This window comes from Onychomys torridus, chromosome 4 (genome assembly GCF_903995425.1).
Source record: "Onychomys torridus chromosome 4, mOncTor1.1, whole genome shotgun sequence".
Taxonomy (NCBI): Eukaryota; Metazoa; Chordata; class Mammalia; order Rodentia; family Cricetidae; genus Onychomys; species Onychomys torridus.
Window position 1 is genome coordinate 131,617,331 of NC_050446.1, and position 27,264 is coordinate 131,644,594.

The 27,264-nt window shown below is 54.5% G+C and overlaps 1 protein-coding gene across 3 annotated transcripts; it reads left to right on the forward strand.

The window, feature by feature from the left end:
* Rbm38 (RNA binding motif protein 38) lies at nucleotides 1-27,264 on the forward strand. 3 transcript variants are annotated; one of them, XM_036186309.1, is made up of 4 exons: nucleotides 1-351; nucleotides 871-994; nucleotides 1,470-1,524; nucleotides 26,900-27,264. In XM_036186309.1, exons 1-4 carry the CDS (start codon nucleotides 121-123, stop codon nucleotides 26,907-26,909), a joined length of 420 nt encoding a protein of 139 aa, XP_036042202.1. In that variant the 5' UTR covers nucleotides 1-120; the 3' UTR covers nucleotides 26,910-27,264. The 3 variants fall into 3 exon arrangements, with proteins under 3 accessions (XP_036042202.1, XP_036042201.1, XP_036042200.1); XM_036186308.1 differs by lacking the exon at nucleotides 26,900-27,264 and adding an exon at nucleotides 17,259-17,411; XM_036186307.1 differs by lacking the exon at nucleotides 26,900-27,264 and adding an exon at nucleotides 11,214-12,379.

The following is a 27,264-nucleotide window of genomic DNA, read 5'->3' on the forward strand; positions in this document are numbered from 1 at the left end:
GCGGGGCTCAGAGTAGGCGCTTCGCAGCGGACCGAAGAGCGGCGCAGGACGGCGTGGGGGAGTCGGATTCGGCCTGCGACGTCTCCGCATGCGCCGGCCGGCTCGGTAGCGGCGGCCCCGATGCTGCTGCAGCCCGCGTGTGCCCCGAACGTGTTCTCGCGGCCGCCCGCCGCCCCCAGCGCCATGCACGGCTCGCAGAAGGACACCACGTTCACCAAGATCTTCGTGGGCGGCCTGCCCTATCACACCACCGACTCATCGCTCAGAAAGTACTTCGAGGGCTTCGGAGACATCGAGGAGGCCGTGGTCATCACCGACCGCCAGACCGGCAAGTCCCGCGGCTACGGCTTCGTGAGTGCCCGCGGCGCGCGCACCTGCCGCCGCCCCTCCCCCACCGCCTCCCAGACCCGCCGCGCGCAGCCGGGACTCCGGGGCTTCCCGGGGCCGTCGGCCCTTCCCCCACACTTTCCAGCCTCCCCAAATAAGCGTCAGCTTTAGCACTAGCTACTTGAAGACGGTTTCCCACTTCCTTCCACTCTAGTGTCCCCAAACTGCTCCCCTGAGAAAGTTAACGGTACTTACTCCTGGGCAGAACAGCCTTTGGGGCGGGGGGTTGCTCCTCCAGAGATTCTCTTTTGCTCCACCTCCCAGGGGATTGTTGCTGTCCTTGAAGGCTTGATTTCCCAGCACTTGAACTTAGGGGAAGGAGCTGCAATCCTGCAGAGAAGACAGCTCCAAGGGTCCTAAGTACTAGATACCCTCCTGGGAGGAAAGACCCAGGGATGGCCTGATGCCCCGGCAGGACCTCTTCCTCTCTGTCCTGCTTCCTTAGCCAGCCACCAAACTCCCTGACCCTCTGTGTTCCCGCAGGTGACCATGGCGGATCGGGCAGCAGCTGATAGGGCCTGCAAAGACCCCAACCCTATCATCGACGGCCGCAAGGCCAATGTGAACCTGGCCTACCTGGGTGCCAAGCCTAGGAGCCTGCAGACTGGTGAGAGTTGGAGTTTTTTTCCAGCCCTTGTTTCTATATTCAGCTTTGCTCTGTCTGATGGAATACACTGCCCTCCCCTCCCCCCTTGTCCCAGAGTGGCGGCCAGCGGTCATGTGCCTGCCGAGCCAGCCTGGGGCAGCCACCCCTAGCTTGGGAGCTTCGTCGGCAGTGTATAGTCCCCAGGATACCGAGTCTCAAATATCTGCCCTGCTGGTGGTGGGGAGGGAAGAAGTCTGTTGCTGAGGAGGCTGGAGATTAGGAGTCTCCGAGAGAAGCTGCTGGCACCTGTGGACTTCTGTGCTTTGACTGGGTGTTTTGAGAATTCACGAGCAGGGACAGAGGTGGTGGCTGGGATAGGAGAAGGAAGCTAACTACCGTTTGTGACTAGGGGGGTGATGGCCCCTGTGAGTCTATCTCCCTGTGGCTCTGGGACCTACCCAACCTTACACTGTTCCTAACTGTCCTCTTGTTTTAGGCTTTGCTGTTGGTGTGCAGCAGTTACACCCCACCTTGATCCAGCGCACCTATGGGTGAGTGGATATAGCTGGTGTGGGTGGTAGGGCTTTGGGGTGGGACTGCTGTGGGCCTCTCCGTCTGAGACCTGAAAGGCTGGGGCAATGACTGTTTTCAGAAATTGGCTTGTGTTTTGGAAGTGTGGAGAGAGAGATAAGACTAATTTCTCTAACTCAAAGTGGGGAAGCACACGCCTTCCAGCCTGGTGCACACCTTGCCGCCCTTCCTTTCCTTACCTGTTCAGTGGATGTGGGGACAGCTGTTCAGACTCGGGGGGGGGGGTGTTCAGTCCACACCCAGTGCAGGCAGCCCTCCTCAAGTGTCAGCAAGGCTGGGCCTGGTGGGCTGGGCTCTTCCTGGGTGCTCTCTGATGTGGGCCAGTGCCATGAAGGTAGCCTGTGTGGGTCTGTACCAGGTGAGGTTTGGTGTTTGTGAATGGCATAGTAGGCCACTGTCACTAGTCTTGTGTGAGTCACTTGCTCTGTGTCCCACCTCCTTCCAGCCTAAAAAGGGACAGGCCTGGCAGCTGCTTAGGGAAGGGCTCACACACTTAAGGGACACAAAAGTTAGACTCTGCCACTTGGTTTGGCCACAGTCACCTGTTTATCCAGTGTAGACTGGCCGTGAATGGGCCCTGTTGGTGGGAACTCTGACACCCACCCCACTTTGTAATGGCAAGCTTGCCAGATTCTGACTGCCAGGTTTTTGTGTCTCAGCTGAGTGGGTGGGGTAGAGCGGGGTGTCTGGGGGCTGGTGCTGAGTGGTAGAGTGGGGTGTCTGTGGGGCTGGAGCTGAGCTTGGCCGGCACCGTGGGTCAGATGGCTGGAAAGGGTGCAGCTTTCTCCTTCTAAGTGCTTGTCCTGTGGGGCAGCACTTCTGATCTCCACGGCTATCCTTGGCAGTTGGCGTGAACCGAGCAGGGGCATATCTATGGGGAGCTGTGGTCTGGGCCCCAGCCTGCGCTTCCTGCCGTGGTGTTACTGTTCTCCTGGGGAAGTACTTGGGGTGCTACTATGGCACATAGTGCCAGGTCACTTTTTTGGCCTGGGATCTATTCTAGCCAGTCTGGAAGGAGTTTGGGAACATCCCAGCCATGATATCCTCAAGCTAGCTTCTCCCCTGCCGGCTGTGTAAGGGGGTGTCCCTACTTCTGGTAACTTGCTGTGCTCCTGGGCCTGGGTTTCAGGCTGGTGCTAGGCTGAGCTGAGATATGCTCACACAGACAGTTGCTTACTCTGGGACAGGACCTTCCCACTGGCTCTGACACATAATAATGGCCTTGCAATCACTAGTGTCTGGCCTCTGTGGCCCTCAAATCTAGGTTCACAGCCTGTCTGTTACTGTCCGACTGAACCCCTTTATTGCCTTTTCTCATCTGGAAATAGGGACCCCAGTACTTAAGGACAGCATGCTCTAGTCTTCTGGAAAAGGCCTTCCTCCTGTCCTCGTAGATGGCTAATGACTTACCCGGGGGGCTGAGGTTTGAACCTGTATACTCAGGGCACACTTGCTGTCTTTGGGTGCAGGCATGTTCCAGGATCCCTGACACTCAGGTGCAGCTGACATCGGGCCATAGTGATTTTTACCTAGATTAGTGGACTGGTCATCTAACACTGTGACTACAAAGCGGCCTCACAGTGTTTGTAGGTTGCCAAGGAGTGTAGACCCAAATGGACAGGTGGGCAGAGGGACCGGCTGGCCTACATTGCCATTGGTCCTTGGGTTCCTTCAAGAACATCCCACCTCATGCCCTTACCAGACTCTGGGTGTGGTGGTGGTGTGGCAGCCTCACTGCCTGGGCCGTTGCTGTAAGTGCCCTGCCCTCCAAGCTGGGAGGCAGAGTTGGGCTGTCAGCTGCCCCCTTTGTTTTTGCAGACAGTCAGGCCGGCCTGGCTGGTCCTGACCCAGCGGTTGGTTTTGTCAGTCAGCCTTAGTCTTCCCTGGCTGAGGGCTTGGTGGGAGCTAGAGCCCTGGCGGTTCAGAGCCTGCAGGCACCTGCCTGGCTGTACTTTTCCTAGGCCTTCTGGGCCCTTGACATTCTGAAGATCCCACAGCCCACCTATAGGCCAAAGCACTGGTTAGAACTACCCATCAACTTACAGAGACTCTGAGAGAACCCGATGCTTTGCTGTTTGCCTGGGTCCCATTTGCTTGCCCCATCCATGCCTGCTTGTTGATGGAGTCTATATAGCCTGGATGGATGTCTGTACAGACAGCCTGTGCCTGTCAATCATGTAACTGTATCTGAGGGCCAAGGCTTGGTATCTGGTGAAGCCTTCCTCAGCCTTTGCAATAGCTTTTGCCAGCCTTCAGGCCTGTGTGGTAGTCCCTGGTGGGGATAAGTGACCCAGGGCCTTCTAGCAAGGGGGGGTCTCTGCCAGTCCTGGAGCACAGTCAGTAGTGCAGGGGGGTAGGGAGGGCTGAACAGTTGGAGATCATCCCACCCTGGTTATGTGTTGATCTAGCTTGTCAGGGCCTCCCAGGGTCTGTCCACATTCTGCCTGAGGCTCACAGAGAGCCGAGATTTGCTTTTGGCCTGGCAGCCATTGGAACCTCTCCTGAACTATATTTGAAGGGTCTGTTGCTCCAGCAGGCTGCTCTCCGTGTTCTTAATGGGAACCTTGCTGTGGCAAGATGCCCAGGCACTCTGATCCTTTCTCCCCAAAATAGGGCCAGGCCCTAGGGTTTGGGGTCAGGCCAGGGTGTCAAGGCCGCTGGGTGTCAGGCTGCACCTCCGTACAGTAGCAAGGTTGACAAGGCCATGTTAAGGACTAACTGAGCATGGTGTATGGAACATGCTGATCCCAAGGCCATGGAAAGCTTTGGGGTTTCCCCTGGATGATCTCACTGACCTAAGCTTAGGGCCATATAGACTGCTGGCCTGCCCTCTCTCTCCCTAGGGCTACTCAAGCCCTTTCCTCCCTTCCCAGCAACTCTGCACTCATGTGACGGTTTTTGGATGAGTGTGCTCAGGTCCCCGAGACCAACAACAATCGAGGATCATCCCTCTGGCTTGGGCTTTCCATAGACTGCTGTCTGTGGGATGGACCTGGTCCCCGCATGGAGATGTCTGTCTTGACGTCATGTCCCCGGGCCTGTGGACTAAGGGGAAGTGATGGGAGGTTCCAGTCAGAGTAAGAGTGCTGCATTGTCAGACTGTTGACTCAGAAGCTGAGTGAGGCGGACGTCCCCAACCCAGTGCCCAGGGTGGCCAGGACTACCTCCAGTAAAGCAGGGTGCTGCTGGGGGTGCTCCTCGGGAATGAACACTGCTGTGTGTTGAGTCTGACTGGCTTGTTAAGCCACATGCTGTTACTGGTGTAAATGAGTCCCATAGGGTCCCACGCTTTGCCAGCCATTTCCTGCATAGACAGTATACCTAGTGAGGGGAGGTTGGGGGAAGGGGCTGTTCCTGCCCTTCAGAGGGGTTTGTCCTAATTTGATGGAGTGCAGTGGAAGGTGAGGCCAGCGTGAGGCTGCAGTGGAGGCAGGTGTGTGACGGGCTCGTTCAGGAGGCCTGTCTAGGGGTGCAGCGGTGAAGCATCAGAAGTGCCGTAGGCACGACGCCAGGCCCAGAGCAGCAGGTGTGAGCATGCTCACCCCACCACCTGTGTGTTATCTTGGGGGTGGCTCTGCTTGCTTCCCCATCATCACTTCCTGTTTGGCAGCCTGTCTGCAGGCAGGCGTGGGCTGTCCTGTCTGACCCTCCCAGAGGGCGTGCAGCCTAGGCTGCTGCACCTGCTGTTTGTCCCTGTCTGCTGTGACAGAAGCCAGCCTCCAGGGCGTGTGTAGGTTCCTCTCAGGGTAGGGTTATTGCCAGGTGCCCAGGGGGCCGCTTCTGAAGCCCGAGGCTGTGAGGGTCTATGGCTTAGTCTCTAGGAAGGGTTTATAGAGGCTGGCCTGGTTAGCCCCAGAGATGTGTCCATGGCATGGAGGTCCACCAGGTGGCCCAGTGCCCCTAGATGTTCTTGGCCCAAGAGTTTAGACATCCATTGGAACAGTGGCCTTGTTCCCCTACCCCAGCTCTCCTTTGGGCTCAGTGTCAGCTGGGAACTGACAGGGAGTCTACAGTACTTCTGACCCTCCCTTTGTGTCAGGCCAGGGACCCTAGCTCAACTGGTGTGACCACAGTGCCCCCTGCCAGGAGTCTTGCAGCAAAGGGAGACAGACCCACACAGGATGGTACAAGAGCTGTAGAGGGAAGGGGACTGTGGGGTGATGATATGGGAGCAGAGACCAGCAATGTTTGGGCCCTTTTTTCTGAACCCAGGTCCTGAAGTGCTGGGATCAAAGTCATGCACATTGCTTTTTTTTTTCCTAAAGAAAGGCAGGGTCTTAGAGCTCAGCAGACTGTGAACTCCTGATTCCCTGACTCTGCCTCTTGCTTCTCTGGGACCTGAACCTAGCCTTATGTGTGCCAGACATGCTCTCTACTCCTGGGCTACACAGCAATCCCCCTGCTTCCCAAGTACTGGGATTCAGATTGTTTTGAGGGCATCCCTCTACTGCTGGGTTGAGCCAGAAGGCCTCTCTTTGAGACCTCTGCCATCCAGCCTGAGACAGTGGAATCACCTGGACCACTAGCCCTGGGAGAAGCACTGAGATTCCAGAGTGGATAGTAGATGGACTTGACCTTGGAGGAAGAGGCCATCGTGATGTACAACGTTGAACATAGCTAGCAGGTGGGATTTGGGCAGATTGATGTGGACCTGCTGTTCCCATGTGGCTCCCACAATGGTGTGTCCTCTCCCTGCCTGAATTCACCCCCAACACTCACCCGGCTGTCTGTGAACCCCAGGGAACCTGGTGTCCCCCATCACAGGGGATTCCCAGGAGGCCTGCCAGGCTGCTACACACAAGCCACCACCCCACCCCAAGGCTGGGGCTGCTGGTAAGCTGCCAGATCACCTCCGGCACCGAGGCAGAAGGCCCCCAGGGAGAAAGAAAAAAGTGAAATGGGCTCATTTGCCTTTTTCGTTTTTATTTTCAGTCGTGGCTTTGTGTTCGGGAAATGGGCCCTCCTGGGCTGTGGCCAGTGATTTTTCGGAGAGTTAGGCTTCACACGGGCCAGAGCCTCCACGGGCACTGCCCTAGTTAGCAGGAACATGGTAGCTGTGCTCATGGTGAGGGGTCGGATGTCTCAGATGTCGCTGCAGAGTTCCCCCTCTCCTCTGGGGGCAGCCTGTGGCATCCCTAGTTTACCAGTGGGGAAACTGAGACCACGGGAAGCTCAAACAGGCCGGTGAGAGCTGGACCCTAGGTCAAGTCAGCCAAGTGCTCTTGGCTGTTTATTTGTTACCCAGACTCTGGATGGGAGGAGAGGCCATCTCTTCCCTCCAGTGGGTCAGGTTCTCATGGCCCTACCCTTCAGACTCAGCTGTCAGCCCTGGCCAGCACCCATAGTAGCCCACTCTGGGTACTTCCCTTCAGCATTTGGTGGCCTGGTAGCTCAGCGCTACCCAAAACCAAGTAATAGTGGGAAGCTGAGAACCTGAGTCGTCCGTCCCCAGCATCTCGTGGGTCCCCCTGCAAGAGGGTCCGTCCCCAAAGCTCAGGGATCTAGACCTGTTGGCGGCCTCTAGCCTGGAGCTCTTCTCTTGTCTTCTACACAGGGTTGGGATTAGTTGTCCTAGGCCACTAGGTTGAGAAAGGGCAGAAAATTCCCTGAAAAGGGTGAGGAGATGCTGGCGTCTGCTCTTAGCCAAGGACTGAACCTGAGAAAGCTGGTGGCAGAGCCCTCTGGGCTGGGAATGGGAGCCACCGGAACAGAGTGGGTCATCCCGCCTTTAGGTTTCAGCCCAAAAGACTGGACAGCCTGGGCATGAAAGGTCTCAGTTCACTTGCGCATGCGCCCCCACACACACATACACACGCACAGGTATGGGGTTCACGGGGGTGGGCATCTAGCATCCCGTGGCCGCGTCGTTGTAAGGGCTGTGATAAGGACGTCCTTGGACTGAAGCAGGCAGCTGTAGGGGACTGAGAATGGCCATCAGACTGTCTGCTCTGAACTTGACAGGCAGAGCTGTACCTTCTGTCCCACCCTCCCCTGTCTGAGGCTACTGCGCTCTGCTATCTCTGGCTGGGCCTTCTGGCTTGCCCAGGGTGCTCAGGTGCCCACAGATTCTGTTCTGTTCTGGGCCCTTGGGGACCCTGGAAGCAAGGAAAGCTCTGCCCGAATGGGCCATGAAAGTAACCTATGAATTAAAAGATACAGGGTGTTTTCATGTGAAAATAAAACGGGGGGGGGGGGGGCTCAAGATGGTCCTGGGGAGAAGAACCCTTAAGGCTGTGTGCCCCCAGGAGTCAACACCCTGGAGTGGGTGTGGTTCAGGGACAGCAGGAATCCAGGGTAGAGATTCGAATGAAGAGGTGGCTGTGGGCTATCATGTAGGAAGGCACGGGAGGTTTTTGGTTGTTTTTTTGTTTGTTTGTTTGTTTGTTTTTTGCTTCTCGGTCCAGTAGGGTAGTACTAGAGGGTTCTGGTTCCTAGGGTGATGTGGTCTTGAAGTCTACTTTCAAGTGGTGTATGAGGGACGTAGTGGGCTAGGCAAGTGGAGTCCGGCTGGCCCAGAAAGGAAGTCGGGGGAGATGAGAAGCTTTGGGTGGTGGGTGCAATGAACATGGAGGGCATTGAGTCCTGCAGGGCCCGTATTGCTGAAGTGGTGGGTTGAAAGGCAGGTGCCCTTGCTAGGCTGGGCATGATAGTGGTTGAATAGTGGCTGGCATTTGAGTCTGAGCAGCACTGGGGATGTCTCTGGACACATGGCACTTGCAGGTTGCAAGCAGGTGTGGCTGGGGCCTGCAGCAGTGTGCAGCCTGGGACCAGGGCTATCCCTGGACAGGGCACAGGACTGGAACCCTGGGGGGTTTGTAAGTAGATGGTGAGAGATTGTGTGCCAGAGTGTTACCTGGTGTGGAGGCTCCTTTGTCCCAGCTGCTGCTCCTTTGGGCCTGGACGCCTGTGGTGGTGGCTTTGTGCTGCCCACGTGTACCACCACAGTGAGCTCGGTTCTCCACTGTGTGCATGCGGCATTTGGAGCTGGATAATGCTGTGTTTCAGGAACTGCCCCGGGTGTTCAGGATGTTGGCTGTATTCCTCTCTACCATGAGGTACCAGTAGATCCTGCAGAAAGATGTCCACAAGTGGAGTGTGGCATAGGTGGGTGACTTGTTGGGTCACTCCAGTCTGAGCCTCTCCCACCTGTCCTGTGCCTTGGACAGGCATGGTGTCAGCCACCACAGTAGTGCAAGGGAAGTACAGGTGTAGGCAGAGACATGGGTGACCCTGAGCATTTATTTAGGACATACAGGATTGGGCAGGTCCTCCAGGTGGGCAGAGCAGGAAGCCAGTCCCTGCTGTAGGCATATGGCCTTGCATGGGGCTGTGGATTGGCTTTGCAGGGAGCCTCAGTATTAGCAAATGCCACATAGCCCAGAGGGGTTGGGTAAGGGTGTCCCACCCATGTTTAGGGAAGTTCAGAGCATAACACTCTCAGAACCTCAGTGCTTGAGTCCCAGGGGCCAGGTGGGGCTCCCCATCCCACACCCAGGTAGGGATACCCATATAGGCTTTGCTGCTGTAGGAAGGCCTCAGTCTTGCCTGGTGAGCAGGCATCTGGCAGTACCCTCTACTAGATCTCTGGTTTTAGGAGGGTCAGGCCAGACTGGGACAGTTCAGGAAATGGCCCTGGACCCCAAGCTGAGGCAGGTGCAGGAGTGTTGGGTGCATGGGTCCGCTCTGTGGAGGTTTTGGTCTCAGCAAGGCCTTAGGGATCTGGTGGGCCAGCTGAGTGGTGATGGGGAGGCTGAGGAGGAGGAGGAGCCCTGCCTCCCAGGCCTGTCCTACCTACTCCTGCCTGGGCAGCCTCCCCGGAGCTCTGGTTTCTGTCTTCTCCCTCTTCCTGCAGAGCCCAGCCATGCTGTGTGCTGGCAGGAATCTGAGGGGTTTCATCAGCCCAGAAGGAGGGTGTAAATCCACATCAGAGCCATTCCAATCAAGGAGGTAGGGCAGAAGCCTACCTGGGGCTCCTGCCAAAGGCCGATTGGCCTCACAGCTCCAGTTAGTTGTCATGTGGCATATAGGATGGTGACCACTGCTGGTGAATAGTGTCCTGACAACATCTGGTCAGCTACTCCTGCCCTTTGCAAATGGCGAGGGCACTGGTGTAGTTCTCCCTGTGTCAGCTCCGCCTCCTTGCATGCATTCCAATGGCCTTCCTTGCTCTGCCCTGGCCCTGCCTGTGTCCCTTTGGTCCATGTGCTGTCAGATGCTGCTGTTGGGGCTGGGGAGATGGCTCAGAGGTAAGTGCTTGCTGCACCAGTGTCATGGCCACAGTTCAGATCCCATGGCAGTCTACCTGTAATCCCAGCATGCAAATGACAGACGGGGTCCTGGGAGCAAGACTATAGAATCTATGAGGCCTGGGTTCAAGTGAGAGACCCTACCTCAATATGTAAGGTGACCCAAGAAGACACCCTGGCATCCATCTCTGACCTGTCTTCACATATACATTACTCAAATTCATTGATAGGATGCTTGCTGCTCACTTCTCTGCCACCCACTGTCCATGGCGGGCCAATTCTCCACCACACGAAGCCACATGTCACTTGTCCATTTGTGAGTCCAGGCTGGTGCTGGCATGCTGCTCTGTTGCTGGTGATTAGAGCTCTTTTTTTTCTTTCTTGCTTGCTTTTTTTTTTTTTTTTTTTTTTTGAGACAGGGTTTCTCTATATAATAGTCCTGGCACTCACTGTGTAGCCCAGGCTGGCCTTGAACTCACAGAAATCCTGCCTGCCTCTGCCTTCTGAGTGCTGGGATTAAAGGGGTGCACCACCACCGCCAGCTGACTAGAACTCTTCTTAGTCATGCACATATGTGCTCTTCAGCCTTCCAAAGACTTCTGACCCAAGTAGACCCATCTCTTCCCTCTGTATCTCCTGGGAGTTCTCTGGGTGTCATTGAGAAGCCTTCATCTCTTGGACCTGTGCATGTTAGGTGTGCTCAGCCTGGAATCTGTGCACCTCATCCATGAGTTTTCTTTCAAAGGTGTACTGTGGGCGATGGCCTGGCTTGGGGTGGGGTTGGGTGCCCCCTGACTTTAGAGTGGGTGTGTTGGTGGGACAGTAGAAGATATGAACTCTGGAGCATCTTGTTACTTAGCAGGGTGCGAGCCAAGCTCAGCAGCAGCCCTATGCACCCTCCGTCCTGCAGTGGCCATACCTGCAACCCTGCTGTTCAGTCTCTCCTGGCAAGAGTTTAGTAAGGACTCCAGGAGTGAGGAGCATCCTGCTGTCCGGGAGGTGGTGGGTGGCTAAGGAGCATGGGCAAGTTTTTCCACAGGCCTTCAGCTCTGCCAGCTTCCGCCTCCATAGAGTCTTGAGATTGCCAGTTTAAACAAAGGCCACATGTTTATACATTGTACAGTGGGTCCCTGCAGGAGATATATGGGGGGTGGTGGTTCTAGTCTGAGGAGGAGGCTACTGTGAGAACAGGCATTAAGAGGCCTGTGGAGCGATGGTACTGCCCATGCAAAGGCCCTGTCAGGTCCAAGTACACCTGACATGATGCTGCAGCTGTTTTGTACATGGGGTTGTAGACTAGAGCAGAGCAGATCTCTTCGCTCTCCATACCCCTGGCCTCCCCCACTCTGCCACCATCCTGTTCCTTTCGGCCTACAGCCCCTGACACTCTGCTTGGCCCACAGGCTGACTCCCCACTACATCTACCCGCCAACCATTGTGCAGCCCAGCGTGGTGATACCTGCCACCCCTGTCCCATCACTGTCCTCGCCTTACCTTGAGTATACACCAAGCAGCCCAGCCTATGCCCAGTACCCTCCAGCTGCCTACGACCAGTATCCGTACGCCGCCTCACCTGCCACAGCCACCAGCTTCGTGGGCTATGGCTACCCAGCTGCCATGCCCCCAGCCTTGTCTGCCGCTGCACCTGCAGGCACCACCTTCGTGCAGTACCAGGCGCCTCAGCTACAGCCCGACAGGATGCAATGAGGCGCGTCCTGCCTTGGGCCACAGCCACCACCTGCCAGCCTCAGGAGCCACCAGCACTTGGGTCTCCTCAGGCCCCTGGGCCCACCTGCTGAGGGCACCAGACAGCTTCTTCTCCAGCCCAGGCCCTGCTGTGCCTTGAGGAAGGGCATGAAAAGTAAGGGTGCACTCTTGGGAACCTCTGCAGCCACTCCATGCCAGGTGCCTTACTCTGGGACGTGTGCAGTCGTCCACCTTCCTCATTGGGAACCCCGCCATTGCCCCTCAGTCGAAGCACTGTGCCATGTCCTGTTGGGATTCCTCTGCTATGAAGGCAAGACCATCATCATCAAGAACCCCAAACCTGTTTTTTACTTAGAGACTGGCTTTGGTCGACAGTTCCCCTGTGGAGACAATGACAGTATTTCTCTGTGACAGTGTCACTGATGGGATGCCTGGAGCTACCCCCTCCCCCATGGGGCGGCCGTCACCAGAACGCAGCCCTGCAGGGCCCTGGGTTCCTGTCTGTCTGATGCTGCCCACCTCACCTGCAGAGGTGCCCATTGGGGAGAATTCTCAGGTGTCTGTTGCTGTGCCATTGAGGCCTTCTTCCTGGCCCTGCGCCCTCCCTCCTGTTGTTCCCTGTGTGCCAGTCAAGAGCATGACCTGGCTGCATAGAGGGAAGTCCAGCCCACGTCTGGGAGGGGTGCAGTGGGCATCTCTGGCAGCGTGGGCTGCCCGCAGGCTGGGCAGTGGGTCCCTCCACACCTACCTCAGGGAGCCAGTGTGAAGGCACTCAGCAGCATGCCTGCCACTCAAGCCAGAAGAACAGAGGGAGTAATGTTATAATAATATTTTTATTAGAATGTTCTGATTATAAAAATAAAACCTGTTTTCTTTAAAGAGAAAGTTGGTCTGAGGTTTTTCTCTCAGTGGTCATGGTGGTCCTGTGCTCAGGGTTTCTGACAGCTGTTCATCAAACCCTTACCCTGCTTTGTTTAGCCTCTGCTGGCCTCTACAAGCTTCAGTAACAAGCAGGGCCTGCCCCAGTATGTCCCAGTAGTCTAAACCGGAGAACTCCAGCCACCACAAGGTAGGTGCAGCCAGGTCTGCCAGGGTTCACCTTTGACCCTAATGCTCAAACCTTTTAGCAGTGGACCTAGGGCTGCTTTCTTGCGCTATCCCTTGAGTCCCCCAGGAACCTGTTCTGGTTTCTGCTGAGTTTGACTTTAAGATAATGTACCTTCTTCCCTCTTCTGTGGCCCAGGCTAGCGGGGCTGTCAGGATTGAGTTTGCTTTCATCCTGGGCCTCCATTTCCAAGTGTCAGTTTGCAAACACTGAAGGGTCAGAAGGTCAGTGTGGGGCTCTCAACCCACAGCTGACATTTGCTGCCGATGATAAGAGTGTGGGGCCAGGGAGGGGTGGCGGGCACTGCCAGGGTTATCAGGAAGGCCACGCGAAGCCAGTATACTTCCTGTCTCTATCAGCTGGTGGCAGCCACAGGGACAGGCCCTCAGGAAGGCCTATTGGCCTGAAAAATGCCCTCATGGGTCTTAGGATTCAGGGCTGTAGACAGGGCAAACCTTGGAAAGTTCAAAGGCACTGTTTTGGGCCAGTCAGCACAGCCACACTGCCGTCAATAAGGGCGATGATAATTGCTGTTCTTGCTACAGGACAGTTGCCCATGGCATGTCCCCAGGTACAGGTGGCAAGCTGCAGAGTCCCCATGACCACAGGTGCAGCACGGTGAAAGGTCTGGAGACCCATACTGTCCCAGGAACAGGATTTCTGTCCCCAGTGTTTGCAGCTGCCAGCACAGACCTGGTGCACAGTGTGACCCAGAGGAAGCACAGGTTCCATCCAGCCCGAGGGCCATGCACACTCCCATGCAAGCATATGCTTACAGACTGTAAACACATTAGTGTGCTCACCCTCCACATAAAGGTTCAGCCAGCCAGACACATGGATACATCATTTGCTCGATACCCGTGGACATTGACACAGTACACACAAAACTCCATACATGGGGTGTGGATATTCACAATCACACAAGCACACCCGACTCAGCTCAAATGCACACCTGCACAAATGTCTGCAAAGCAACACACACCCAAGTGTATGTGTGCACTCACAACCCACACCCAGGCATACAGGATAATGTGAGCAGGCTCCATGATCTCTGGGGCATGAGCTGGAGTCACTTGGGGAGAAGCTAGATCTGGGGGGATGGGGGTGTCTGGATGGCTGAGGGAGGAGAGGACTCTGGGCCCTGGGCTGGACCCTCTCTGTTCAGAGGCAGTCAGCTGTCACTCCCTGCTGAAGCTTCTAGCCTAGACCAGGTAAGAGTTGAGCTGAGCCCCAACACTATCCTTCCTATATGGACTGTTCAGCTGAGTGTCATCTGCCATGTCTGCCCAGAGCCTAAAGCTTAGCTAAGGTCCAGTTCCCACATGGCTGGCTGCATGATCTCTACCTCTCTCCTACCCTGTTTAGTGGGACCCTCATCCCTGGCACCCACTGCTGTAAGGCTTTCGAGCCTTGAGATGTGTGAGTCACTGGCAGATCCCAGCTCTGTCTAGGTGTTGAGCCTAGGTATGACCAAGGCATCCAAGTACTGGCTACCTCTAGCCATCATCCCAAGCTAAGGGCACTGGCAGGAGTGGCCTCCCTCAGCCTGAAGACTGGCCAGGAGTGGGAACGTGCAGGCTCAGGGGGTCCTGAGACTTTAATTTGGAGCCTCTGGCCGCTTTCTTACTCCTTCCTCTTTAGTGTCCAGCACTCCAGTGCAGTCCAGGGCCCCAAGGCAGGGAGCCCCGCAGTGGTGGTGGAATCCTGCCCTGCTGCCTCAGCAGGCCTGCTCGGTGCCCTTGTGTGTATGTATGTGTTTCTTTTGGGGCCTCAGTTTCCTCTGCACAGGCTAAGCTGATTCTGCTTCTCTTGGCATCAGTTTCAGCTTTAGCTTTATTGGGCCCAGTGGTTGGGGGGCAGGGGTTCTCTCCTGCTGCCCAGCCTCGTTGGTTGTTCACTCCCTTCTACCCCAGGGGTTGGTTCCAACATGGCTGTAGGCCTCGTCTGGGTCACAAGAGCCACATGAGCCTTTTGGAACTCCAGGAGGAAGGGGGACTTCCCTGGAGGAAGCAGGCTAGGAACAGATAACCCTGACTTTCTGTGGGGGAGGAGGAGGTGTGTGCTGATGGACAGGCAAGGAGAGCTGGGAGCCAAATGGTCTCAGTGACCTCTGTGAGGTTCTCTGGCCCAGCTGTTCAAGCCATCTGCTTCCCCTTGCACTAGAGAATGGTCCTCAGGGGTAGATTTCCCTTGTTCCTGAGGGCAGAGGCTGGAGTAGGCATTTGTAATCCTGTAATCCTGTAATTCCAATCCTGGGTAGGGTTGGAATAGTAGCTGCTGCCCTTGGCTCTGCTCCCAGCTGCCTCAGTTCCTCATTGAGAACCCCTCCCAGGTAGTGTGATGGACATCCTCTCTTGAGGGGAGCTGGATTGGGGGCAGAGCGAGTAATTTGATCCAGGCTTCAGCGCATGCCTGCCCTTAAGTCTGCTGTGGCCCACTGGCCAGCTGGCACCTATGAGTGCCGGGTGAAACATTGGCCAGTCCTCTCCCATGTCACCATTCCTCCCTCTCAGATGTGCAGACCTCTCTCTCAAGGACCTGCTGCAGTCAGGATGCAGTGGGAGGGGCCGCTATTCAGGTCATCTCTGGCTCGACCTTGGACATGATGGCTGGAGCTCCAGCAGCCATCCTGGTGCTTGGATGATTGACCCAGCATGCTTACATCTCCTATAAACTGGCTAATTACCAAGTTCGTAAACAGAGAGGGGAGGATTAAGTCACCAGTAGAGTCTAATGTGAGGTAGGCACTCAGCACTTGAGCCCCAGGAAAGACTGAGCAATCAGCAGGGGGAGAGTCACACCCAATTCCTTTAAGCTCAGTCCTCTGCTCCCCAGAGAAAGGACCCACATTTCCAGCTACCTACAGACACACTACTAGCTTCAGCCTCATGTCTCCAGAACTCAGGCTGTCGTTGGAGCCTGAGATCTTGTGGGTTCCCCATCTACATCTCCCTGAAACCCTGGCACCCCATGGGAGGTTGACCATCCCTGTGCCAGAGAGGCAGCCCAGGCAGAGAAATCCAGTTGTGTCTCGATGTTGCCAGAGTGCTGGAGAGTGACTGGGCTGGATTTACCCCAAGCACCTTGAATCTAGCCACCTAAGACGTCAGGACCAGGTTCAGGCCACCGCCCCATCTCTTCTACCTCACCACAGCCAGCTGGGCGTCACCCCCACCCCTGGCCCTCTGCCTGCTGAGTCACACTGATGTTTTTCCTCAGACATGTAAACACTGAATGAGGACCCCAGGCAACAGGTTGGGTGTCTAGATACAGCTGCCCAGAGCTCCCTGCTCTGGGTGACACCTTGTGCAGTGGTGGCAGTGGCACCTGCCCTCCCAATAACTCCTGGGGCTGCTGATAAGAGTCAGGCTTTGCTTATCAGCCTGTTATTCTATCCCCGGGTGCTCATGGGGGGTGAGAGCAGAGACGGGGAGCCCCTACCACTCCACCCCCCAACTCCTGCATGACCCATGGCTCAGCCCTGGGTGCCACCTGCTGGCCCCTACCTAGCCCTGGCGATGGGGGACATTTTTAGAGGAATTTTAAGAATAGAGATATTGTTCTAAATTATAAATATAAATAGTCCTGCCAGAATCTGGGTAGTGTGGCTTAAGCCTGTAATCTCATCACCCAAAGGACTGAGACAGAAGGATGGCCTTGAGTTTGGAGCCAGCCCGTTTCAGAGTGAAACCCTGTCTCGAAAGAAATGTAAGTAAATAAATAAATGAATACACATAAACTGCAATACAAATAAACATACTCCGATAGAGAAAGCAGTGGGTGATTTGTGTACACATCTGCATAGAGAGGACATTGACTGTTGACTTCCTCAGCTTTACTCTATCTCAGGCTCTGGCCTGAAACTTGAGATCCTTCTGCCTCATCCTCCCACCACACAGGATGCAGGATTTGTTCTTTGGGGTCAGGCTTTGTGCTGAGTCAAAGGAGCGTGCAATGCTAAGCCACAAAGTTTGGGGTGAGTTCCCTATATAGCAACTGAAACATATGGCTGAGGGGCGGAAAAGAACCTTCTAGAATGAGGTGACAGTACCCAAAAGTTATAAAATATCTTAGAATCCCACCTTGGAGGGCTTTGGATGCACCTTATTGTTAGCCTGGGCATGAGCAAAGCCCTGGATTCCATCCCCAGCACCACACACCACATACACATGAGCACACAATCCGCCTTGATGGCCAACCCAAACAGCTCATCTCTAGATGGTGATTTCTCATTTAGGGTTAATTCTTTCCTCCATTGAGCTTCCAGCATTATCTGGAGGACTCTCTGCCTTCTGTCTCTCTGGCAGAATTTACAAGGTCACCCCAACACACACACCAGCTTGGCTGAGCCCCTCCTGCAGGCAGGGTTTGTGTAGCTGTTCAGGAAAGGCTCTCATACCCTGTCTCTTACTGCCCAGCTGACCACATTTGTGTGAGGCCAAAGGCTGGCTCAGTGAAGCGGTGGGCCCTCTTGACCACTGATTTCAGATGATGAGCTCTGTGGAGGGGCTTTCACATTAGCTTTCAGGAGCAAAAAGCGACAGACATCTCTGAGCAAGCACAGTGTGTCTGTGTGTTCAAAGTCCCCGGACAAATGTGCTTTTTTTATTTTCTTTCTTTTTTTCCCACCTGGAAGAGCACTGTGCTTTCCTGAACAGACGGCCCAGAACCTTGTCAAGAGGAAGGTGAGACGGGGAGAGATGGAAGAGAGGAGCATGCTGCTCACCTCTGGATGGTACCCAAGGAGGCCTCCATGAAGAGCCACGGAAAAGTGCAGGCTAAGAGCATATGGCAGAAGGAACAGCACACTGCATGTGCAAAGGTCCTGAGGTGGGGCTGGGCTTGACACATTGGAGGACCAGGGAGGTGTCCACTGTGACTGGTGGGGAAGGCTGGAAGTGAGGAGGTCATCTTTGGGCTCATTTGAAGGGGAACTGGGGCTGGAGAGATGGCTCAGTGGTTAAGAGCACTGACTGTTCTTCAGAAGACCCAGGTTCAATTCTTAGTACCACGTGACAGCTCACAACTGTAACTCTAGTTCCAGAGGATCTGATGCCCTCACACAGATATACATGCAAGCAAAACACCAATGCACATGAAATAAAAAATAAAATGAAATTATGAAGGGGAGCTGACAGGCCATGCTGAAGGTGTGGTTGAGGGTCAAAACAACAAAAACAACAGAGTGGCACTTTCTACCCCTGTGCTACAGCAAGCTGGGCTGGGGACCTCGGGCCTGGGCTTGGCAGGCAGGTGGCATGTCACACCCACACCCAGCTTTGTCTGGGAAGCAGGCAAGGCCTGCTATGTGCCTGGGAACAGTGTTGGGATGGGGGGGAGGGGAACCTTAGAGTCTCCTGCACACAACTATCATCACCTGAGGCCACCCAGACTCCCTGCAGAGTGATTCTGACTGGGGTGGGTGGAGACAGGGGCCGGGAGAGGTCTCATGAGTCACCTGCACTGGAGGCCTAGGAGCCTGAGGGCACATTGTGGAGCAGGCTCAGCTGGATCCTGTGACCCCAATAGGGAGGAAGAGGGCTTTGTCATTCCAGTGCCCAGTGAGTGCTCTGTCTGGAACACACTTGGTGCTCAGTACTGTCTATGGAGGAAGTGCACCCTGCCAGAGCACCCCTCAACCACAGGGCCTTTGTAGGTGCTCAGTGCCCGTCCCCGGTGGTTCCTGCCCTTCCCCTCACTCTGTGCGCCTCCCCACTGCTGGGCAAGCTTCTGGGCTTGGTCACATGCCCATTAGTTCTTCTCTCCAGTCCTGAACCTTGAGCTCAGTCGAGGTATGAGGCACGAGTCTTTTTTTTTTTTTTTGGTTTTTCGAGACAGGGTTTCTCTGTAGCTTTGGAGCCTGTCCTGGACTAGCTCTGTAGACCAGGCTGGCCTCGAACTCACAGAGATCCACCTGCCTCTGCCTCCCAAGTGCTGGGATTACAGGCATGCACCACCATCCAGCTGAAGCATGAATCTTAACAGGTCTTATTAATAAAACAAACACAGAGCCAGGTATTGGAGTGAACGCTGAAAGATCAGAGAAACAGAACCAGCCACAGCTAACCTCACTTCGCCAGTTCCTCAGCTGATCCTGTTTCCTCTCTGAGTCCTCATCCAAATGAATCTCAGCTGAACTGCTGCTCAAAAGCCTAAAAGCTTAACCAGCCAAAAGCTTCTAGTTTCTGGTCTTCACACCTTATATATCTTTCTCTTTCTGCCATCACTCCCTGGGATTAAAGGCATGAGTCACCCACCATGCCTGGCTGTTTCCAGTGTGGCTTTGAACTCACAGAGATCCAGATTTCAGAATGCTAGGATTAAAGGTGTGTGTGCCACCATTTTCTGGCCTCTATATCTAGTGGCTGTTCTGTTCTCTGACCTCAGATAAGTTTATTAGGGTGCACAATATTTTGGGGAACACAATATCAATACAGAGGTAGGGTGTTTCTGGCCCCTCCTGACAAGCCAGACTTCAGTGCCAGCTTCACTTCCAAAGAACTTAATTTGGAGGCTGGGGTGCTCAGTGGATAGAACACTGGCACAGAATGCACACGGTAGTATTGTGTTTAATTCCCAGCCCTGTATAACCCAGGCATGGGGGTACACTTGTGCAAACCTAGCACCCAGGAAGCAGGAGCATCAGAAGAGCGAGATCATGCTTGGCTACATTTTGAGTTCTGGGCTAGCCTGGACTAAGGGAGAACCTGTCACAAACAAACAACTTAAGTTAAACAATTCTGTAGTCCTGGATGTACCCTGAAGCTGCAGCAGCTGGTCCCCTCAAAGGCTGATTCCTCACAAGAGGTACTTGTGGGGTCTGCCTGGGGGAGGGGCATGCAGCTCATCTGTGGGGTCTACCTGGGGGAAAGGACGCAGCTCATCTGTGACCCATAAAGCCGGAGTGCAAGTCTGCAAGTTGACTCTGCTCCTGGGAGTGTCCTGAGAGAGGTCAGAGGTGGCCCCTGGGAGGTGAAGTGGGTCCCCCTGTGTGACAGCCTGGCTGTCTGTAGACTTGAATTTTGACCATATTTGCCCAGTGATTTGTGGTGGCCCCAGGCTGAGGCATAAATACCAGTTTATCAGGTTTATTTATTTTGTCCCCACAGAGCGGAGAGGAGCCAGCAGCCTCCCTGGGTGGTGTCGCCCACTCACAACTTGGCCCTGGACAGGAGGCTGGACTATGGCTGGCCCAGCTGGGGCCCTGGAGCTTCTGAGCCATCCTTTGGGGACATAGGAAACCAGGCTTAGCCTACAGAACACTTGGTCAGTATCTAGAAGGCAAAACGGTGTCCTCTTTCCCAGAGGTCTCTTAACCCACCTTGTTAGCAGCAGGTCCCTGTCGCTGTGTGTGAGCAGGCCAGGCTGAGCAGAACCCCAGAGGCCAGCAGCCTCAGGGATGGGCTCAGGTATAGGTTTCTCCTCAAAAGGGCCCTGGGGACACAGCTTGGGAGGGATAATGGGGACAAAGGGCTGCCATAGACTCTGGCAGTGCAGTGCCTGCCTGAAGCACCTTGACCACAGGGAGACTAAGCCCAAAGCCATCATCTCAAGAGGCGGCCAGTGGGACAAGCAGAGGAAAAAGTGAAATGGCAGGATCTAGCCACTCCTGAGGCTGGAGCTGCGATGGCTGTCAGCTTTCTGAATTTAAACTGCCTGCCTGCCTGCCCTTTCCTTTGTCTTTTATTTGATACAAAAGCTCACTATCTATCTCAAGCTGGAACTCACGATGTAGTCCAGGCTGGCCTTTAGTGATCTCTTGCCTCAGCCTCCCGGGCACTAGTGTTCCAGGTGTGAACCAGCACACCAGATTCCTTCATTTTCTTTTGCTCTTTTTCTTCCTTTTTAAACTTTTTGTTGTTGTTGTTGTTATTGGTTAGAGATAGAGTCTTATGTAACCCAGACTAGCCTCCAACTGTAGCAGATGACCTTGAACTTCTGATCTTCCTGTCTCCACCTTGCTAGGCTAGGATTACAGGCACAGGGCACCATACTGGGTTTATACAGAGCTGGGAATCTGAATCAGGGCCTCCTGCCTGCTAGACAAGCGCTCTATTAACTGATCTGCATCCCCTGCTTCCTCCCTCTCTTCAGTAATGCAGATACCGCCTCCTGCCTGCTAGACAAGTGCTCTGCTACAGAGCCGTGACCCACATTTTTGTCTTTTGACACAAAGTCTTGCTGTATAGTTCAAGACAGCTTTGAAACAGCAATCCTCCTGCCTCCCAGACAGCTGGGAGGCCTAAGCCACCACACATGACTAGTGTGTGACTGTCTTTTTTTAAGTTTTATTTTTATTTGTGTGTGTGTGTGTGTGTGTGTGTGTGTGTACATACATGAGCATAGGTGTCCACAGTGGCCGGAAGAAGGCATCCGATTCCCTGGAGCTACAGATGGCTGTGAGTTGCCATGTGAGTGCTTGGAAATGAATCTGAGACCTCTGCAAGAGGGGCAGGAGCTCAGCTCTTGAGCCGTCTCTCTGGGCCTGAATATCTTAATTCGTGTCCTGCCTTTAAGCTCAGCACTCAGGAGGCAGAGGCAAGTGGATCTCTGAGTTTGAGGCCAGCCTGGTCTACGAGCAAGTTCCAGGACAACCAGGGCTGCATAGAGAAACCTTGTCTCATAAAATAAATACAATAATAATAATAATAATAATAATAATAATGATGATGATAATGATAATAATAATAATAAAAACCCCTTTTCTCCCCAAATTGCTTTCGATTAGAGTGTTTTATCACAGCAAGAGAAATCAAGCTAGAGTGACAGGAGCAGGGGCACACAGGAGCAGGGTACAGGGACTGGGCCGTACTGGGTTCTTTCTTTCCCTGGGCCTTACAAACCTTGTGCTCCTATTTTATAAGCTGCGAACATCCCTGATGGGACTCTGGGGTGCCTCCCCTCACTTGCTCACTCATGCCAACTGCTTCCAGCCCAGGACACCTATGCCCACACCAAGGTCTGGCCTGAGGTACCTAAAGAGCTCAGGCCTGCTTCATGACCAGCCCCTCCTGACCTTCCCAAACTCAACTCACTGCTCCCTCCATAGAGCTACTTCCCCTCCCGAGGGCACCCAGGCTGCATGGCACCCAGGCTGCGCGCATTGTGTGTGGTAATGCACCTGGGGGCGGAGGTGGGGGGTCTCAGGCTAGAGACAGGTGTTGGCAGTTCCTTGCTGCTATGAACTGGTGATCCACTACCTTCAAATTTTGCCTGCCTGCAGCTTAGGGAAAATACACAGTCCTAGTGGGAAAGACAGTGCATCACTCCTGGAACCACAATTGCATTTCAGTCCCATAGACGCCACAGTGAGGTGCTGAGTTCTCAGGACTCTGGCACACTGTTCTCATCTCTGGCATGCTCATCCCTGCCTCCTCCTGCTTTCTTCCTGCTCTTAACCAGAATCTCCCTTTCTTTCTCCACTCCCTTCTTGGCTCTGGCCACACCCACACTTCCAGGTCCCTTATTGATCCACTGGATAACTGCTCAGCAAGGGCGCACTGAGGGGCATTGGGTCACCACGGGGTGACCTAGGCTGTTCAGCAGCCAGGAAGAAGGGTGTCAGGGATGTGTTCTTGCCGCCTGGCAGAGGCCCAGCTCCACTGGAGGCTGGTCTTTGGGCTCTTGGTCAAAAGAACATCGAGTCGCATATACAAACCTGGGACCAGGACTTCCCTAACAGCCTCCATCAGGCTCGGGTGAGCGAAGCCTGCCTCCGAAGGGAACAGCATCCCAGGCAAGGGCTCAGCAATGAGGAAGTTCTGAGGTGCAGAGGCGGGGAGAGAGAGAGAGAGCAGAGGAGAAGTCCTCTGTGGTTGACACTTGCTAAGGGGAGCCCTGAAGACTGGAGACTCAGTGGGGCCATCCGGAAGTGATGTGTGTGATACAGTGTGGCTCTGGTTTCCCAGGGACCCAGGGAGAAAGCCCAGAGAGATGACAGTTCCCAAAGGACTCTGTCTAGATATCCAGAGCTTTCCCACTTGCTCATGGCCTCCATCCAGCTGTTGGGGTTGCCTAAGCTTGGGGTTCCCAGCCCTCTGAAAGCCCCTCCAGGCTGGTAGGGGCGGGCCCCTTCCTTCCCAAGCTTCACTCAGATTAAAAGTACTGAAGACCTAGCCGAGGACCTACCCTCCTCAAGAGGCCACTGCCCACCGTCTGCGTCACAGGCAAGACTGGGACAAGCTCTTGGGTATAGGCCAGCCTGCTTGGTACCGCCCCAGGTGACCTGAGGACACAGGCCAGGAACCAACCACTGAACATGCCACTCGCCCAACCCCCCACAAGTTCTCAGGAAGGATGCCTGCCCCCCACTCCCCTGCCTGGGAGACTCTTGACCCAGCAGCCTTCTACCAGCTGGGGAGAGTACATCCCTCTCCGAGTCAGTGAACTTGGTGCCAGCCCAAGAGCTCTGTGTGACTGGGCTGGACACCACATCCTTTCATTCCTTAGGTTCTCAAGGCAACCTATTTCCACTTTTACAGAGGAGAGCAAGAAAGAACCAGAGAAGGTATGTGGCATGCACAAGGTGACTCATTGAGCAGGATTAGTGTCTTTCTGTGATAGACAGTCTTCTCAAGTTTATTGTGTAGGCTGGCCCTGCAAACACAGCTGCATGCTTGATGTACATGTGACTTCATGCAACTCTTCACATGTCCTAGATCATGAGTAGTAAAGGATGCAAGCGTGTGCTGTGGTGTTGACTCGGGCATGCGCCACTCCTGCAATCAGGGCTTATTGTTTCTGCCATAAACAACTGGATAAATGGTTGCACAGACTCTTTGGGGGCATCTTGCTTGCCACTAGTGTGGGGCATTGCCTAGTTCAGGCAAAGCATATGGCCTGGCCCCCAGCCGAGTGCTGGGAACTTCTCTGAGGTACTGAGTGGAGCTTGGAAGCTCAGGCCTGCCCTTCTGACTCCTCATCCTTCACCGTGTCACCCTCACTTGGGACTGGAGAGATGATTCAGTCTTGCAGAGGACCCAAGTTCAGTTCCCAGCACTCACACTGGACAACTCCCAACCACCTGTAACTCCAGTTCTGGGGGATCTGACATCCTTTTCTGGACCCAAGGACACCTATATGCATGTGCACATACATGCCCACACATAGAAACACTAATGTTCACATAATGAAAAATAAAGGCCAGATGTGGTGGCACACACCTTTGATTCCAGCACTCCAGAAGGGAAGCAGAGATGGACAAGCCTCTATGAATGCGAGGCCAGCCTGGTCTACGTAGTGAGCTCCAGCCCACCTAGGACTGCTTGTCTCAACAACAGTAATAAATCTTCAAAAAGAAATATATAAAAGGGATCTTGCCTTTGGAAATGAAGGCACAGTGAAATCACTGAAGTGGACCTCTCCATGGTAGACAGCTTTATTGGGGGTCAGACTATCAAGGCTATCTCTGGGTGGAGGGGGGCAAAATGATGGAAAACCAGCAGATTTGGTATGACAGTCAGCAGGGTGGGGGGCCTTGAGCTGATACAGGCTGTTCCAATTGACCTGGACTAGACTCCCTGCCTGAGGTAGATGACCTTTGGAGATGGATTAAGGGAACTTGCTGGTAAACAGAAACCCACCCTTAGGCCTCAGTTTACCCAGTAACATTCCTAACCTTGTCACCAGGGCTGTAGGGTTGTTGTTTATTTGGGCAGGGGTCGGGGGTTGGGGGGCACTTTGGACACAAAAGCCTCTATGCTGGCAACCTTCACAGCCAATGCTGTAGGCTTCTGGAACTCTTTTTTGTTTTGTTTTTCCAAACATGGTTTCTCAGTGTAGCCCTGACTGTCCTGGAACTCACTCTGTAGACAAGGCTGGCCTCAAACTCAGAGATCTGCCTGCCTCAGCCTCCCGAGTGCTGGGATTAAAGGTGAGCATCACCAGGCCTGGCTGACTGCTGGAACTCCAGACTCTTGTCCTCCAGAGGCTTTAACCTGACTCCAGGTTAAGGGGCTCCCTTCCCTTCCACATTGCCATTTCTCTGTCCTGCCCAGAGGTCTTCTAAAAGCCACAGCGGACAGCACCTGATTTGACACTCTAGGTTGGGCCAGTGTTGCAGAACCTGGTCCGTGGGAGGCCCCAACTGGAGGACTTCATTTCCCCATTTTCTTTCCTAGGGCTGAGAGGGCTCAGCAGGGCCGAGCCGCCCTAGGGTAATCAAAGCCACCACTTCCTTGCACAACCTGTAGCTATATTTAGAGCTACAACCTCTCAGGCTCAGAGTCCGGGTGTGGCTGGGGCCTGCGGCTGCTTCCTGAGCTGACATCTCCACCTGCTTCCTCTCATGCACCCTAGGCCAGAGGCACCTGCAAGCCGAGCTGCAGACTGCACAGAGCACCAAACAGGCACTTACTCCTCCTCTTTACAGCCACAGGAAGGGCAAGGTCCTTCCCAAAGGAGGGGGTGCTGCCGGCCCATTCCTTCCTCCAGGGCACCTGTGTTTCCTGAGGGTCTTCTAGCCCCCTGTTGTGGTAGACCTGGGTAGAAGAATAAAGGCAATAGAACCCCTGTCCATGTGAGCCCTGAGCACTGTTTCGGTGGAAATTGAAATCACAAATGGCAATTTAAGAAAAAGCCCGGAGCTGGGGGTGTGGCTCAGTTGGTAGAGGGCTTGCCCTGCATGTGTGAGGTCCCTGGGTTCGACTTCCTATGATACATAAACCAGGCAGACTGTACAGCTATAATCACAGCACTGAGGAGGTGAAGGCAGGAGGATCAGGAACTTAGTCATCTTTGGCAACAGCAAGTTTGAGGCCAGGCTGGCCTATAGGAAGCCTTGTGTTAAGGGGCGGGACAAGATAGCTCTGCAGGCAAAGGCACTTGCCATCAAGCCGAACTTCCTGAGTTTGAACCCAGGCCCCACCTGATGGAAGGTGGGTGAAATGTGTACATCATGGCTTTACTTACCCAGTAAGTAAATAAATAAATGTTTAACACAGGATAGGAATCCCTGAGTACGTGGGAGGAGCTTGAGGCAGAAGGGTTAAAGGTGTGGTGTGGGGGCCTGGGGGCTTGGCTGAAAATCGGTCAACAAGCTGCAGACAGGTGGGCTCAGCCTGGAAAAGCCCCTTTGGGTCACCAGGACAGGAATGACTCCAAACAGGGAGGGAGAGCCACTCTGGTACCTTACGAGGCACCAGCCCTGGAGAGTCACTCTGCTTGGTAAGGTAAGGGTGACAGTGGGCGGTAGGAGCAGTGATGAGCAGTGATGGGGGTGTTTGCAATAGCCCACGGGAGTCACCCTTCGACACCGGTGAAGTCTGGAGATGTGGCGGTCACCGGCACAGGTGTTCAGCTGCTGAAGGCCAGGGACACAGATGCTCTGCAGGGGCCAGGACAGTCCTCAGCACAGGAAAAACGGGAGGAGAAGGCTGATGTCTGGAGTGTGCAGGTGGGTGGGGACTGTTTGAACTCCTGAGTTCCAGGACAGATCCTAGAGTCCTGGGGTCTGGGGAAGGTCAGGCCACCTCTGAATGGAAATGCAGCAGGAGTGTGAAAAGGGCCAGAAGTGGTTGCCAACTGTGCTGACCGCAAGCTGACAGTCACCCCTGCTGTATCCCAGGTGCTGCTGAGCCCGGCCAGTGTGCATGAGTGTGTGGGAACCAAGGGGTGCAGGACAGATGAAAATGGCATTCACCCATGAAAGTGATGGACTCCACACCTGAGTACTAGTGCCTTCCAAGACTTGGACAGTGGTCCAACCAGCATGGGCACCCCAAAGGGTACATGCATGTCCACAGGACCTTCATCCATTTTTAATTCCCCTCCACGTGGTGGCAGGAAGCCACAGCTATGGTGGAGTTGGACTACAGCATGAGAGTCTTTGGCGAGGGGTGGGGGGGGGGGGGGGTTGGGGTCCTGCTCACCCAGTACCTGGTGCACAGGTGACCATGGAAGAAAGCATTATTGTCACTGGAATAAGCCGATGGAGTGGGCTGCTCTGATCTGACCTGGGGACTTCCAGGAGATGGGCAGGATGGAAGTCCCTGGGTCAGGAAAAGCGTCTGGTGCTCTTGGCCCACTGGATTTGCTGATCCTAGAGCTCAGCCACAGGGTCCTCTGGATGGTGTGGCTGGGGTGGGGGCTGGGGTGGGGGTTGGGGTGGGTACTTGGCCCCTTCCCTGCGGTCCTGCCCTGAAGACGCCACCAAATGACCTGGTGGAGGTTGTTCCCTGATCACTACATGTGTGTGGTGTGCCCCCCCCCCCCATAGAAGCAATACATGAATGAGTGCATACATAAATGTAAGAAAAATTTAATGACATTTCCTTACAGGGCACCCTGACCTGTGACGTGGAGAGATGTGACCCCGAGATCACGTGGGAAACAGTGGAGGCGAACAAGCGGCGCATGCTAAAGGAAGAGAGACAGCCATTGTGTCACTCAGAAGAGGGCCAGCCTGCAGCTGGGAGGAGTGTAGACAAAGCCCACCCCACGCTGTTCACATCAGAAGTGAAAATACCAAAGACCACAGACTTACAAACCAGATTCTGAGGCTCCACCAGACAGGCGCCATGAAGCTTCCCAGCTCTGTCTGGCCCGGTCCATCACCGTGTGGCAAGTGTCCCAGCCAAGGAGGCGACTCAGGAGCAAGTGTTCTGAATGGTGCTGAATAAAACCAGGAGGGGCAGGGGTGAGAA